Below are 14,092 nucleotides of genomic sequence, written 5' to 3'. Positions count from 1 at the left end.
GAAATAGACAGGAGGAGGGAAGAAAGGCGGGGCCTGAGACTCCGTCGAATCTCCCGCCGGCCCCTAACTCGGCCGGGATTAGTCCGGCGCCAGGCGCGAGAGCTCCCTATTGGCTGCTGAGTCCAGGTTAAAGGCAGTCTGCGCGGGAACCTTACCGCGGGAATACAGGCCAGCTGACCCGGTGATTGCTTCTCTGTTCGCTCCGGACTCAGGATGAGCTGCATTAACCTGCCCACCGTGCTGCCCGGCTCACCCAGCAAGATCCGGGGACAGATCCAGGTGAAGGGGGCCAGGGTGGGATTCAGCAGGGCCAGGTGTTGCTCTCAGGCTGGGCGCTAGATTCAGGGAATACCGCGGGCGTTGGGCTGAAAGATGAGATCCCCATGGCGGGAGACCTAATGCCATTTCTTAATTCCTCTGCAGGTGATCTTGGGGCCCATGTTCTCCGGGAAAAGGTAATCTCACAAGGGAAGGGGCAGAATGGGATGGAGAACTGAGGCAGCAAAGGGAGGCCTTCAGAAGGCTGTGGGGAAGTTGGCCAATGATTCAGTACTTATGACTAACCTTTAAAGACAAAAATGAAACAGTTCCTGCCCTCCAAAGAGGGAGACAACATGTATACACATATTGCATGGGCAAAATACATAATAGGTGAATTGAGGGAAGAGGCACTAGCAGCTGTGGAGATGGGAAAGGTCTGTTGGAGGGGGCATTTGAGCTGAGTTTTGAAGGAAACTGGGGGATTCCCAAATGTGAAGAAGTGCAGTACAGGTATAGAGGATAGCTTGTGCACAGAGAAAGGATTGGAATGTCTAGTGGGAAGACCAGGCCAGTGAGGAAAGGAGAATAACAGATGCTAAGCTTAGAAAGGCTAAGTTGGAGCCACATTGTTTCATTCATGAATGAACAACAACAACAACAAAAAATTTATCATGTACAAACACTGAGCTAAGCCTTAGGGATGCAAAAGAGAAAAGCTTGCAGTGGCTGCTGTCAAGGAGTTCATATAAGTGGGGGAGAAAACATGTAAAGGGCTTTAAACACCGAACAGAAGAGTTTAAATTTTTGTATTTGATGTAGACATAATAGGGAGCCAGCCACTAGGGTTTAAAGAACAGATAAGTGAGAGAGACCCTCAGAGATGCAGAAACTCCTCTTTTCACCCCCACTGCTAAGAGCTCACCTGGGAGGGACCTTGAGCTTTAAATGCTCCTTTGCCCTATAAAACAGACATCTGAACACCCACCTGACAAGCTCTCTGACAGCTCACTTTGCCAATTAGAGTCTCGTTTTCCTCTCTATAACCTGTTTTCTTTCCTTCCTATGTGAAATATAGAACATCCTTTTTCTTGAAAACTAAAGAAATAGCCAAAAACCTCAGGATGAATGTTTTCTGTGCTAGTTCTGTTATTTATGACCCACATGATCTTGACCAAGTCATTTCACCTGGGGTGAATCAGTTTCCTAATCAGTAAAATAATGGGGTTGGACTAGATGATCTCTGAGGTCCTTTCCAACTCTAAATTTACATGTCTCTGGGCCTCAATGCAGAAAGGGGAACTGGTACATCATCCTCATTCTCTCCAATCTAAGGAAGAGGTTGATGTTCAGACCTGTCTGACTTTTCATGACCCTATTTAGGATTTTCTTGGCAAAGATAATGGAGTGGTTTGACATTTCCTTCTCCAGCTCATTTTACAGATGAGGAAGCTGAGGCAAACAAGGTAAAGGGACTTGCCCAGGGTCACACATGTCTGAGGCTGTATTTGAACTCCAGTCTTCCTGGCTCTGGGCCCAGCTCTCTGAAGTAGCCTTCCCTTTTGCCAAGTCCAATCCCTCTACATATGCCTTCCATCCTATTCTTGCCCTTCCCTAAGAACTTGTTCCTTTAGTTATTCTGCCTTGGATTTCTCAATTCTCTCCTTATCTACTGATTCCTTCCCGGCTTCCAGTGAGCATGCCCAGGTCTCCACTTTTCTTTAAAAAAAACAACCAAATAACAAAACAAAACTGGAACCCTTTGCTTGACTCTCATTAGCTCAAGCTATCATCCAATGACTCTTCTCCCTGCACACTTACTTAACCCCTTAAACTCTCAGCCTGCAACCCTACCAGTGGACTAAAGCTGCTTTCCCTTTGGATCTCTTACAGTTAAATCTGATGGCTATTTCTCAGTGCAAATCCCATTTCTCACACTAATCCACTTGATCTCTGCAGTTTTTTGTACACTGACTACCCCTCACCCCCTTCCTGGGCATGCTTTTCTTCCAAGACACTGCTCTCCTGGTTTTCCTTCTATCAATGTTCCTTTTAAGTCTTTGCATCTGTATTTTCCCCTCCTAAGAATGAGTTTATCCTAGGCCCTTTCCTGCACCTTTCTCACTTTTTTCCCCTCATCTTTGACTCTTAACTCTCCCTCCCTCCTCCAGTCATTTACCAAATCTTGTCAGTTTTACCTCCATGACATCTCTTGCATCCCTCTTCTTCTCTACATTCACTGACATCCTAATTCAATCCCTCATCACTCCTCTTGTAATTATCACCTAGACTCTTGTAATAGCCTATTAATTTGTCTCCCTGTTTCTTATCTCTTTTCTATTCTGTTTTTCACATAACTTCCAAAATGATCTTCCTAAGGGATGGGTCCAGTCATATTATCCAACTCAAAAAATCATCAGTTATTCACTACTGCCAATGTGGCAAGATACAAAGTGTTTAGCCTGGCATTTAAAGCCCTACATGATCTGGCTCCAACTTTCATTTCCAGACTCTTCATATTATTTCCTTTGATGTACATTCCAGCCAAACTGGATTTACTAGCTGTTCCCCGAACTATCCATCTACCATCTCCTTGCCTTTGCACTCCATACCTAGAATGTGCATAGTCCTCAACATTTACATCTTAGAATCCTTTTTTTCTTTCAAAGCTTAGCTCAAATGCCATTTTCCTGGTAAGTCAGTTTGTTGATGTTTTCATTACCTTATGGGTACTTCTCTATGTGTTATAGAATGCACACTCCTTTGATGAGAATTCATTCTATGAAAGTAGGTTAACATGTGACAAGGAGAACCACTCTTCAGGGGTGTTTCTCTTATTTTGTGATATAAATACCCTTCTCTCTGTGCCTTAGTTTAATGTTTCATTTCACTAGGTTTTTGTCTTGCATAATGTGCTGGGCTTAGATTGTGTAATTCCCTGGGTGGAAGGGGTGGGGTACACATTAGGTGTTTGGGGTCATTTGGTGCTAACTGTTGTGCCTTCCTCCCTGTGCTGGGGAACCACTTTGGCTTTTGTAGCACAGAGCTCATGAGGAGAGTCCGGCGATTCCAGATTGCTCAGTACAAGTGCCTTGTGATCAAGTATGCCAAAGACACTCGATATGGCAAAAGTTTCTCCACACATGACCGGTCAGTTCCTTCCTCCAATTTCATGCTGGTTCCCTGGTTAGAGTGAAGTCTATATCAGAGAAATAGTACTAAATGTTGCTAAGTGGGTCAGTGGTAATTTCTATATGTTCTTTAGTAGTATTTTCATAATTGGCTTTTGAGTCCCTTGCTCTGATGTTAAGGTCAAATCCCAAGGTGCAAGGAATTATAGGAATTCCCAGGTTGTGCTAGAATATTTTATTCATCAAATGTGTTTGGAATAAGTGTACCAGGGCTTGAAAATCTCTTAGGTACATGGTTGAAATAGAAATTAACTTATGTGGATGCCTGAGTCCCCTGTCATTGGTTTTGTTCTTACTTGTTCCCTTTGGCATCAGGAAACCAAATGTTCTTAAGCGTGGGGGGAGGGGTGGGACTAAAATTTCATTAACCGGTAATATCAGTTACCTGGGGTGAAGTGTACACTGGCTATACTTCCCATATGTGAGTATGATGCAGGTTGCAACTGTCTATAATTTATAGTCTTGGGGACTTGGAACTGCCTAAAACTTGAGAGTTTAACTGACCTTCCTTGCCTATGATCACACAGCTAGAGTTAGTGGTAGAATCTGATTTCAGGTCTTTTGACTCCCAGGTCCAGCTGTCTATTCATTAAGTCCTCACATGCCTTCTGTATAACCCTGAATTCGAGGCTAGATGGCTAATTAGCATCCAGCCTTACTTGATTTCTCAGTTCAGAGCCTGTGGGTGTTTCTATCTTTTTTTTTTTTGGTGGGGGGCGGTGTATGAGGTGACAGTCTATATGACAAAACTCTATTTCCATTTGTTTTATTTTACTTTTTCATTTCAAACGCTTATTAAGCACTACCTTTTTGAAGAACACTGGGAAAAGATACAAAGTTTAAGACAGACCTTTTTTCTGCCCTCATGTAACTTATAGTCTAACATGGGTATGACAACAGGAATAACTATATAAAATGCAATAGTATTATTGGGTCAGTAACCTCCATTTCAGTTTTCTTTATTACAATTTATCTTTTTCTAACAGCTGTCATCCCCACCCCTTATCACATAATAAATGCCATCAATTCTCTCAATTAACAGGCCATCCCTTCAATGATACACTACCAGGTATTTCAGTGACTATTAAGTAGTACTCTACAGAGGGATTACTTGACCCAAGTACCAATGGGAAGTAGCCACTTCATTAAGATAATACTTTGAAGTAGGGCAAACCCTGAAGGTTATAGATTTACTAAATTTTTCAAATGCCACATGACTAAGTCTTATACATTAGGTCTAGACTCTAAGCTGTCCCTTTCCTGATTACTTTGTATCCCTATTCCCCACAGTTTGCTGAGTACGGTTTCAGTCAGTATCTGATTTTTAAAATAGTACCAGAAGCCAAGGCCCTCTCAGAATCCTCAGTTGGGCTTTCGGAATGATAAAAGACTGAGCTAAGGTTAATTAGACACATCTGTGTGAATCACATTCAAATCTGATTTGGTATCTAATTAGCCATGGCAGCGACCATTATGTCAATTTTCCTATGTGAGGAAAACCTGTCATAGTGTGTCTTGGTTTGCTCAAGCATTTTCCCTCCCAAAACAGAAAATATGAGACCAAGGAAAATAAATATTATAGCATCAACATTTTAATTATTTTTCTTATGAAAACAAAGATGAATTTTAGAATGGGCATTTGGCCCTTTTTCTTCTTGTCTCCTTTCAGTTCAAAGTGTTTACATCTCTTAATGGCTGGCATCTTCTCAGATCTGCAATTGGACTCAATACATTCAAACATTAGTACGATCTTCTGTAATAATTGTAATTTTTGAAATATATTGTTTAATGTTGTAGCTATAAGTGACAGGACTCCAATATTGGAGTCAGGCTAAGTGGTTTTAATGACCAGAAATATGTAAGCAATACAGACGGTCTCTACTTTTCCACTGTTCTGACTCATTCTGATCCTATGTCAAACATGTAAATGATAGAGACTCCTGATTGACTGAGGCTTCAGGCCAACTACTTTGGTTGTACCTTGACACCCATTCCTGGGATCCTCAATTATGGTTGAATTCAGATCCTCACCCAATTTCTGGTTCAGATTAAGAAACCCTCCTACCCAAAACTGGTATCAGTGAGCAACCTCAGAAAATTTCCCTGTCACATCTGGATCTGATTAGATATGCCTCCTCCAGGGGCAGCTAGGTGGCACAGTGAATAGAGCTCTGGCCTTGGGGTCAGGAGGACCTGAGTTCAAATCCAGCCTCAGACACTTAATACTTACTAGCTGTGTGACCCTGGGCAAGTAACCTAACCCTGATTCCCTCACCTAAAAAAACAAAAAGCTTCCTCCCATATCTGGCATCAATTCCCTGTTCCCAACTGAGCCTATTTTTAAGGTATAAAATTTTCCTGCTTAAATCCCACTGAGTATGTACTTCCATGGAAATCTTGTCACTATAAGCGTTTCCCTCATATGAGTGACAGGCCCTTCATGGCCCTGCCTTGCCAAATGGTGTTGAGGGACTTTGTTTTTGTCTGCTTACTGTACCCCTCATTCTAATAACTCTTATGCTTGTACTAGTTTCCCAAGCATTACTTTTCTGTCAGTCTTCAAATATGAGTCTTTGCTGTCACTCGATCCATGAGGCCAAAGAAAACTTATTTCTTTGTGGTCCTGGCCTTTTTCAGAAAATAGGCTTTAACCACCATAGCCACCCTGCTTCCTGGTAGTACCTTTTAACCTGAGCACATTGGAAGTCACTGCTCCTTTTGCATGGCATTACTTTGTGATGCTTCCCTCACTTCCTGATGTGGGTTTTAGGGATGTGTCATCAGCCTGAAGACAGAAAAACAGCCATGAAACAGAAGTATATAGTGGCTTCTCAAGTCCTGGGCCTCATAGGAGATGACTAGAGTTGAAGGTGTACCCTCTATCCTAAGTCAGCCTCTTTAGCCTAAAGTATCTTCCATTTTTTAAAAATTTAATTTAATTTTTCACAATTGAAAATCCATCCATTCATTTTAAATGGAATATAAGGGAGTACTTCTGGATCCCTCTCAGAATTCACCCCTTTTTCACCCAGATTAAAAAAGATTTTTTTTCCCTTTCAAATACAGGAAATAATCTTTTCCAGAAAAGGAGCAGAGGGGGAAAAATCTCCAAACTCATTTATAGTACAACTCTTGTCCTGTGGATTTTTTTCCTAATCAATCAAACAACAACAAGCATTTATTAAGCTTCTGCTGTGTCTGATATACTTTAAAACACACTGGAAATAATGGGGGGGGAGGGAATCCCTGCCCTTTAGGGATCTACATTCTATTGGGAGAGATAGCTTGTACGAATAGAAATATATTCAAGGTATTTTTGAGGGAGCTCCAGGCTGCTGGAGAAAAAAAGCTTCCAGGTAGAGGTGGTACTGAAAATAAGCCTCAAAGGAAAAAGGGATTCTAATATGTGGGAGTAAAGTAGGAGTACATTCCAGGCATGGAGATAGTCTGGGCAAAGGCCTGGAAACTGGGGATGGGATGTGTGAGAATACCATGTGTAAGGAACAAAAGGAAGGCCAGTTTGGCTAAAATGTAGAATGTATGAAAGAGAGTTGTGTGTAACATGCCTGGAAAGGTAAGCTGCAGCCAAATTGTGTGCATTTTATCCTAGAGACAGAGGGAACCATTAGAGTTTCTTGGGGGATGGGGTGGGATGGGCAGCAGGGAGTAAAATGATCACACCTGTACTTTAGGATTATCCATTGAACAGCTGTGTGGAGGATGAATTGGAGAAGGGAAAGCCTAGAAGCAAGACAGCCCTTGACTATAGCAATAATATAGGCTAGAGGGAATGAACTTGAATTAAAATGGTGGCTGGTTGAGTGAAGAGAGGGAGGTATATGAGGGTCTCAACTAGTCAGAGCAGTAAAGATCTTTGATTTAATCTAGTAGAATAGATATATGGGTGCTGCCACTATGGTCTACTTTTATTCTAGTTTTTTGAGGATTAATCTGGAAAAAAAGACATATCCACCAACTTCTAGATCAAAAGTCAACATGAGCAAACAAGACAGTGAGTTTGTGTGTTTTTAAGGGCAAACTAAATACAGACATTTTGCCCTTAGATATAAAGGTTGTATCCTGAGAGAGCATCTAGTCCAGGGATTCTTAACCTGAGGCCCATGATTTGTTTTTTAACACTGATGACTGGAGTTCAATAGCTTTGGGTTCCTTTGTAATCCTATATATTTTATTTAATTTAATCTATTTTAAATCATTCTGAGAGAAAAGGTCCATCCAGAGGCTTTACCAGACTGCCAAAGGGGACCATGACACACAAAAAGTTAAGAATCCCTGATCTAGTCCTACTCCCTCCTATGCATGAGAAAACTAAAGGCCACAGAGGGGACATATTGTTCATGACTGAACAAGGTTCTGAAGGGACACATGAGTCTTTCCCTATTAGAATGTTAGCCTTAAATCATCATACAGCCACTCTCAATTACTAAGATAATTAAAAAAAATAAAAAGACAACTAGTCTCCAACTGGGTCTCCTCACTCAGGCATTCCATGCTCCCTCAGTATAGGAATTATAATCTGTTACTAAATAGTTTTATGTTAAATTGATTTTAAAACAAATTTGGGGGATATAAACACTGGCAACAAATAGATACCTTTAAAATGCTTATTTTAATCATCATAAGATTTTTTTTTTGTGAGAATCCTTTTTCCTTCATGTCCCTATCCAGGCATCAAGGTGAGTTATTGGCATAGTATAGATCTGATTTATGGGACACTCTGACTCTAGGCAAGTTCTTTATTTAGGAACTAAGGTTCTTAACCTGAGGTCTATGAACTTGTTTTTTTAAAAATATCTTGATAACTTCATTTCAAAATAATTGGCTTCCTTTGTAATTCTACATATTATATGCATCTAAAAATATTATTCTGAGAAGAGTTCTGTAGGTTTCACCAAATTGCCAAAAGAATCCATGACATTTGCAAAGAAGGTTAAGAACTAGGCTCAATGCTGAACATTTACTTCTACATAATAAACATATCCAAAAAGCAGGAGCTTCAGTTTCGAGAAAGATGTTTTCAGTGTCTAACCCAATACTTCTAATGATGTCTTTATTTTTATAAACAAAGTAACTTTGTTATTGTCAAATACATTTCCAATATGCTCCAAAGATCCTTATTTTCTCTCAGTTTTATGCAAGTCATTTAATAGCTAAAACAACTCTGCATTTACAGAAATGCCTAAAAGCACATTGGCCAAATTGCTGAAGCCATGTGTAATGGAAAGAGCAGCAGATTTGGAGTCAGAAGGCTTAAGTGCTGTTTCAGCTATTTACGGGGTGGGGGTGGGGGTTAAGTCTTATGCCCAATTTTTTGATCTATTCCTTCTTTTACTTATCAAAATGTTTTAAGCTTCCTTTCTTAAGGACTACTTTGGTTACATCCAATTTTGGTATGTTGTCCCATTTGCTCTGGTGCCATTAACTTTAATTAAATTGTCTCTTGGTTCTGTGATTTGTTGTCTCTAGCATTTTTAATGGTTTCTTCAGGGGCTCTTTATTGAGTTATTAAATATAATTTTAGTGTATTGTGATTGATAAAAGATGTACTTAGTATCACTGCTTTTCTGCATTTGTTTGTAAGGTTTTTATGCCCTAATGCAGGTCAATTTTTGTAAAGATGCTATGCACAGCTAAAAGATATGTATATTCTTTTTTTGTTTCCATTCAATAATTGTCAGAAATCTATCATATCTAACTTTTCTAAAATTCTGTTTAGGTCCTTATTTTTTTGTTGTTGTTATATTTATCTGTGTCAAAAATTAAAGTCCCTCACTATTGTAGTTTTACTATTTTGCTCTGTAATTCACCTGGCTTTTCTTTAAGTATTTAGATGCTGTGCCATTCAGTGCATATGTTTATTGACTTTAACTCAATTAGCATTGATATTAATTCATTGTTTATGGTACCTTTCAGCAAAATGTAGTTTCCCTGATTATCTCTTTTAACTCGGTCTGTTTTTACTATTGCTTCATCTGAGATCATGATTGCTACCCTCTGCAGGAACACTATGGAAGCACTTCCAGCCTACTTGCTTCGGGATGTGGCCCAGGATGCCCTGGCTGTGACTGTCATTGGCATTGATGAGGGACAGTTTGTAAGTTTCTTCTAGGTTCTTCCTTCCTACTATGCCACAAACTTTTCCCATATTACTGGAAAGCCAAATTAGCCAGTAGTTGGGATTAGTTGGGGGAGGGGGAATGAGAGAGCCTGGTGAAGCTTTATAGAAAGGAGAACTCTATGCATTTCCTAATATTTTAAGTGAATTGAAAACCTTTCCTTAGAATTGTTTACTAAAATCTCAGCCACTCAGCAGTACTAGCTTCCAGGTTTAGTTAGAAAGGCCATTCTTGACTTCAGTGAGCAGGAATTCTTTAAATTTTACCTTGGTTTGTGCCTTAGTAGCTTTGCACATTGGAAAAAAATCACCTTTTCCCAAAAAGATATTGTATTGTCCTTCTGTCCTACCCCAGAGAGTAGGAGGGATAAAAGTAATTCTCTAACCAGTATCTCCTCATCAATCTACAAGCATTGATTTACTTATTAATTAAGCAGCAATGTACCAGGCACTGTACTAGGTTTGAAATAGTTCTGCTCTCATTGCTGCCTAGAACCTGATTCTTGCTAAATACTGTTTGGCCTAATTATGGAGAATAGCTGGAAGGTTCTTTCACAATCCCTCCTCAGTACCCACCACCAATACCCCAGTGTCTAATGCCAATGGATGGGCAAGGAAGGAAGGAACACTTTGTATGACAACTACCATTTCCTCCAGATGAAAGCTCTGCACTTGAACCTGGATTCCTTTTTTAGTTGGCCATGCAAATGATCTTGGGCCTCAAGGAAATCGAGTGGTAAGCAAATTAGAAGTTTTTTATTTGGTGTTGGCCAAGATCAACCTTAGGCATAACTGAAAAAAGTAAAGTTTTTGATTTGGAGTCTAGGAATCTGAGTTTGAATCCCAGCTGATCTAATCAGTACCTAATTAGTCGTTGGGCAAATTTAGCTACCGAGGCTTCATTGTCCTCTGTAAACTAAAGGGGTTGGATTAGATGATCTTTAAAGTCTTCTTCAACTATAAATCCTATGATCCCATGTTGTAGCTTCAGGAGTTAATGAGGATTCCAGAAGCAGACAGTGGATAGTGGTAGCCAGGAGGTCAGTAGAGAGAGCTATGGAGCTCTCTTTCTATAAGGGCAGAGAAATAACTTATCAAGTGTAGATTACCTAGAGCAAGATGAACTAAGCTCATAGACTGGGAATGGTGAGGGGAGGGATCTAACAAGGAGAAGGAAATAGGAAGTTCCCAGAGTAGAACAATAAAACCCAAGGAAGGGATTCACACAGGAAGCAACTGGCCATAGAAAGGGCCAGGGGTGAAGTTTCCATCACAGGTACTTGGTACTAGAAGCCCAAGGTAGCTATTGTAATCTTGCCCCTTCTGGTTTCTATGGCCAAGCCTTACGTATCTGTCTTCACTTTCCTGACTTGGGGAATGAGTCATGATTTGCAGTGACAAACATCCATTGTTGGAACAGAGTTAGTAATGTTTAAGACCTCCATTCACTCTGGTGATAACTGTTTCCAGGGTCAACATATCCCTGGGTATGAGACTACAGATTCCAGTTAGGGAGAATAACCAACCAGCTCTTGCTACAGTTTAGTCAGGTACCAGTTGTTAGAGAGGCAGCTTGACCTAGTGAATAAACAGCTGTAGTTACAGTCAGGAAGACCTCGGTTCAAGTCCAGTCTCTGCCATATACTGGCTATATGAGCTTGGAGTCATTTAATCACTGTCCTGCACAACTCCAGTTTAAGGTGATACATTGCAGAACAGTTGTGGATCTGCTTAGTAACTTGTCTGTATTAGAAGAGGATATTTTCTCACAGGTATTCCCAACAAAGGTCTGAATAAAACAATTGATTCCTGATACTCTATATTTTGCCAAGCACCTTACATAAATCATGACCTTCAGCCCATAGGATGCATTGCCTTGTTCTCCTCAACCTCTTATGTGGATTAATTGGAACTGAGCAATTCTAGTCCTACAACGTAGAGCTACAAGAAACCTTAACTTAGAAATGACCTAGTAGTCCAATGTCTCTTTCCCTTTACAAATAAGGAAACCAAGGCCCAAAGGGTTAGTTAAGGGTCTTGCTCAAGGTCACACAAGTAGCTAATTAGTAGTAGAACAATAAGATAAAGCCTGGGGTGTTCTGACTTTACTATAATCAAGGGCTCTACTATATCAGACTCTATCCAGACTATTTCCCCTTCTTCCTTCTTTTTCTTTGCCCTCAGTTTCCTTCTTTCCCATCCACCCTCTCCAACCACCCTGGATTTCCTTTTCTCCTCTCTTCATCACTCCCCCATGCCTCATGCCACGCTTCTTTCCTTTGTTTTTCCATTTCGTCTTCCATGATTCAGATGGTCTGAAACCTTTCTTCCAATTATAGGTGGGCTTGCTTTAAGTGAAACCAACAAAGTCTACATTTACAAAACTGACAAAGTGATTATTTACTTTAGATTTGATTTACTCAAACTCAGTTTATAAGAAATTTATTCTTGTAAGTGTACAGAGTACATGTGGTTGGGAGGGAAAAAGAGGTAGGAGTCCAAGTTCTGTATTCTCCAACACTGGGGCTAGTCTGAAGAGTGGAACTGAAGTATTAAGTGGCTTTTATTCTTCCTCTGCTCTTCAACATTTCGATTCAAAGGCATCAATAAGAGCCTGGGAAAGCTTGCTTCCTTGGAACAGGAGCTCACCACCTCTCCATTTCTTTCCTGGGGTGTTTTTAGTTTCCGGATATTGTGGAATTCAGTGAGAACATGGCAAATGCTGGGAAAACTGTGATTGTAGCTGCACTGGATGGGACCTTTCAGAGGAAGGTAAGATTCCTAGCTATGGTCTTTAGGTAAAGGACCTATGCTTGGGAAGTGGGTCTTATGCAAAGAGACCACTTCGCTTTTTTTAAATTAAAATTTTGTTATTTTTTTCCACATCAGTCATTTCTGAATTGATTTCCCCCTTCCCACCCCGAAGCTCAACCAGTTACCTTTCCCTTGTTACAAGGCAGTTCAGCCAAACTAACTGACAAAGTCTGGTGGTGTATGCAGTGTTCTGCATCCATGGATCCCTGAGAAAAAGGGAGGTACCTATTCTCATCCCTTCTTCCAGGCCAAAACTGATCATTATGACTACAGGGTATTCATTTGGCTTTTTTTAAACTGAATCATCATATAGCCTCAACTTTGTCAACTATCTTCTTCTAAATTAAAACCAAGCTAGAGGCCATCACTGTAACAAACCTTATCTCTCCTTTCTAGTTCCTTCTCATTTGCATGGTATTTGTATTAGACCAAATTGTGTCTGCTACAGGCTAGAAAATAATTTCCCTTAGTTTCAAGGAGCAGATAGAGGGAGGAAAGGAAATGAAGTGTGATCAGCACAAACTTTCATGGTTCAGAGTACTTGGGCCAAAGGTGTTGTTGGGTTTTAGGGTTGTTTTTTGTTTGTTGTTCCTTCTTTTTGTTTTTAAAGACATCCACCTACTATCATTTATTGTGTGTGTCTCTGGGGATCATAGCCATTTGGGAATATCCTGAACTTGGTACCACTGGCCGAAAGTGTGGTGAAACTAACAGCAGTGTGCATGGAGTGCTTCCGGGAAGCTGCTTATACCAAGAGACTGGGGGTGGAGAAAGAGGTAATTTCATTCCCTTCCCCAGTCTTTCTGCTGGAGTGGGTCCAGCCTAATGGGTTAATTAACTCCCTGACATGTCCTGTGTTTGGGAGAGCCTGCTTAACAGAAATCATGTTGCTGTCTCCCCTGTTGCTAGGTTGAAGTGATTGGTGGTGCTGATAAATATCACTCTGTGTGCCGCCTCTGCTATTTCAAGAAGTTCTCAGGACAATCTGCTGTGCTGGAGAACAAAGAGAACTGCCCCCTGAGTGGGAAGTCAGGGGACACCTCAAGCTGTCGCAAACTCTTTGCTGCTCAACAGATTCTACAATGCAGTTCAAACAACTGAGGCAGTAGGGTTGTTCCTGGAACTGACCTTGGCCTGGGAAGATAAATTCCAGCACTCTGGCCGTGTGGGGGGGGGGGGAGAAGTCACCTGGACCTGCTTCTTGCTTTCTAGCCACCCCACATCCATAGCTGTTGCTTATATCCATATCCTGGTTTTATCTTCCCCAGAAGATGAGACCTTAGGAAGGGGGGAATAAGAAAGAAGCAGTGCTTTATAACTTGGAACAAACCTTTTGAACCCAAGACTATACAACTTAATTCTACACTTCCCCTACTTGCCATCCTACCCACCCTGCCCCCACTTCTGCTTGGTCTATAAACATTGCCAGTAAAACCCCTCACCTTCCTTTCTTTGGCCTCAGTCTTTCTAAGTAAAGCTCCCCTCAGCTATCCCCTCATGGAGCTAAGCTGACACAGGCAGCTAAGTCAGAGCATTGTGGGTTTCCCTGATTTCCTCTGACTTGAGTTATGACAGAATTCTGTGACAAAGGACATTACTTCCTCATCTGTGTTATCCTGACTTTATGTTCTCATTAGAAAACCCACATACCATAAGATTTTGCCTTTTCTTAATTTTACCAACATGGTAACTT

General features: G+C 40.9%; 1 protein-coding gene across 1 annotated transcript; it reads left to right on the top strand.

Annotated features, from left to right (window-relative positions):
* The first annotated feature begins 117 nt into the window (after positions 1-117).
* TK1 (thymidine kinase 1) lies at positions 118-13,845 on the top strand. The gene is made up of 7 exons (XM_020965905.2): positions 118-279; positions 424-455; positions 3,298-3,408; positions 9,471-9,564; positions 12,268-12,357; positions 13,056-13,175; positions 13,309-13,845. Exons 1-7 carry the CDS (start codon positions 214-216, stop codon positions 13,498-13,500), a joined length of 705 nt encoding a protein of 234 aa, XP_020821564.1. The 5' UTR covers positions 118-213; the 3' UTR covers positions 13,501-13,845.
* The last annotated feature ends 247 nt before the right edge of the window (positions 13,846-14,092 follow it).

Source organism: Phascolarctos cinereus, unplaced genomic scaffold, assembly GCF_003287225.1.
Source record: "Phascolarctos cinereus isolate Bilbo 61053 unplaced genomic scaffold, phaCin_HiC Scaffold_5;HRSCAF=322, whole genome shotgun sequence".
In the NCBI taxonomy this organism is placed as follows: Eukaryota; Metazoa; Chordata; class Mammalia; order Diprotodontia; family Phascolarctidae; genus Phascolarctos; species Phascolarctos cinereus.
Note: the sequence above shows the minus strand (reverse complement) of the source record. Positions and strands in the feature narration are given on the sequence as shown.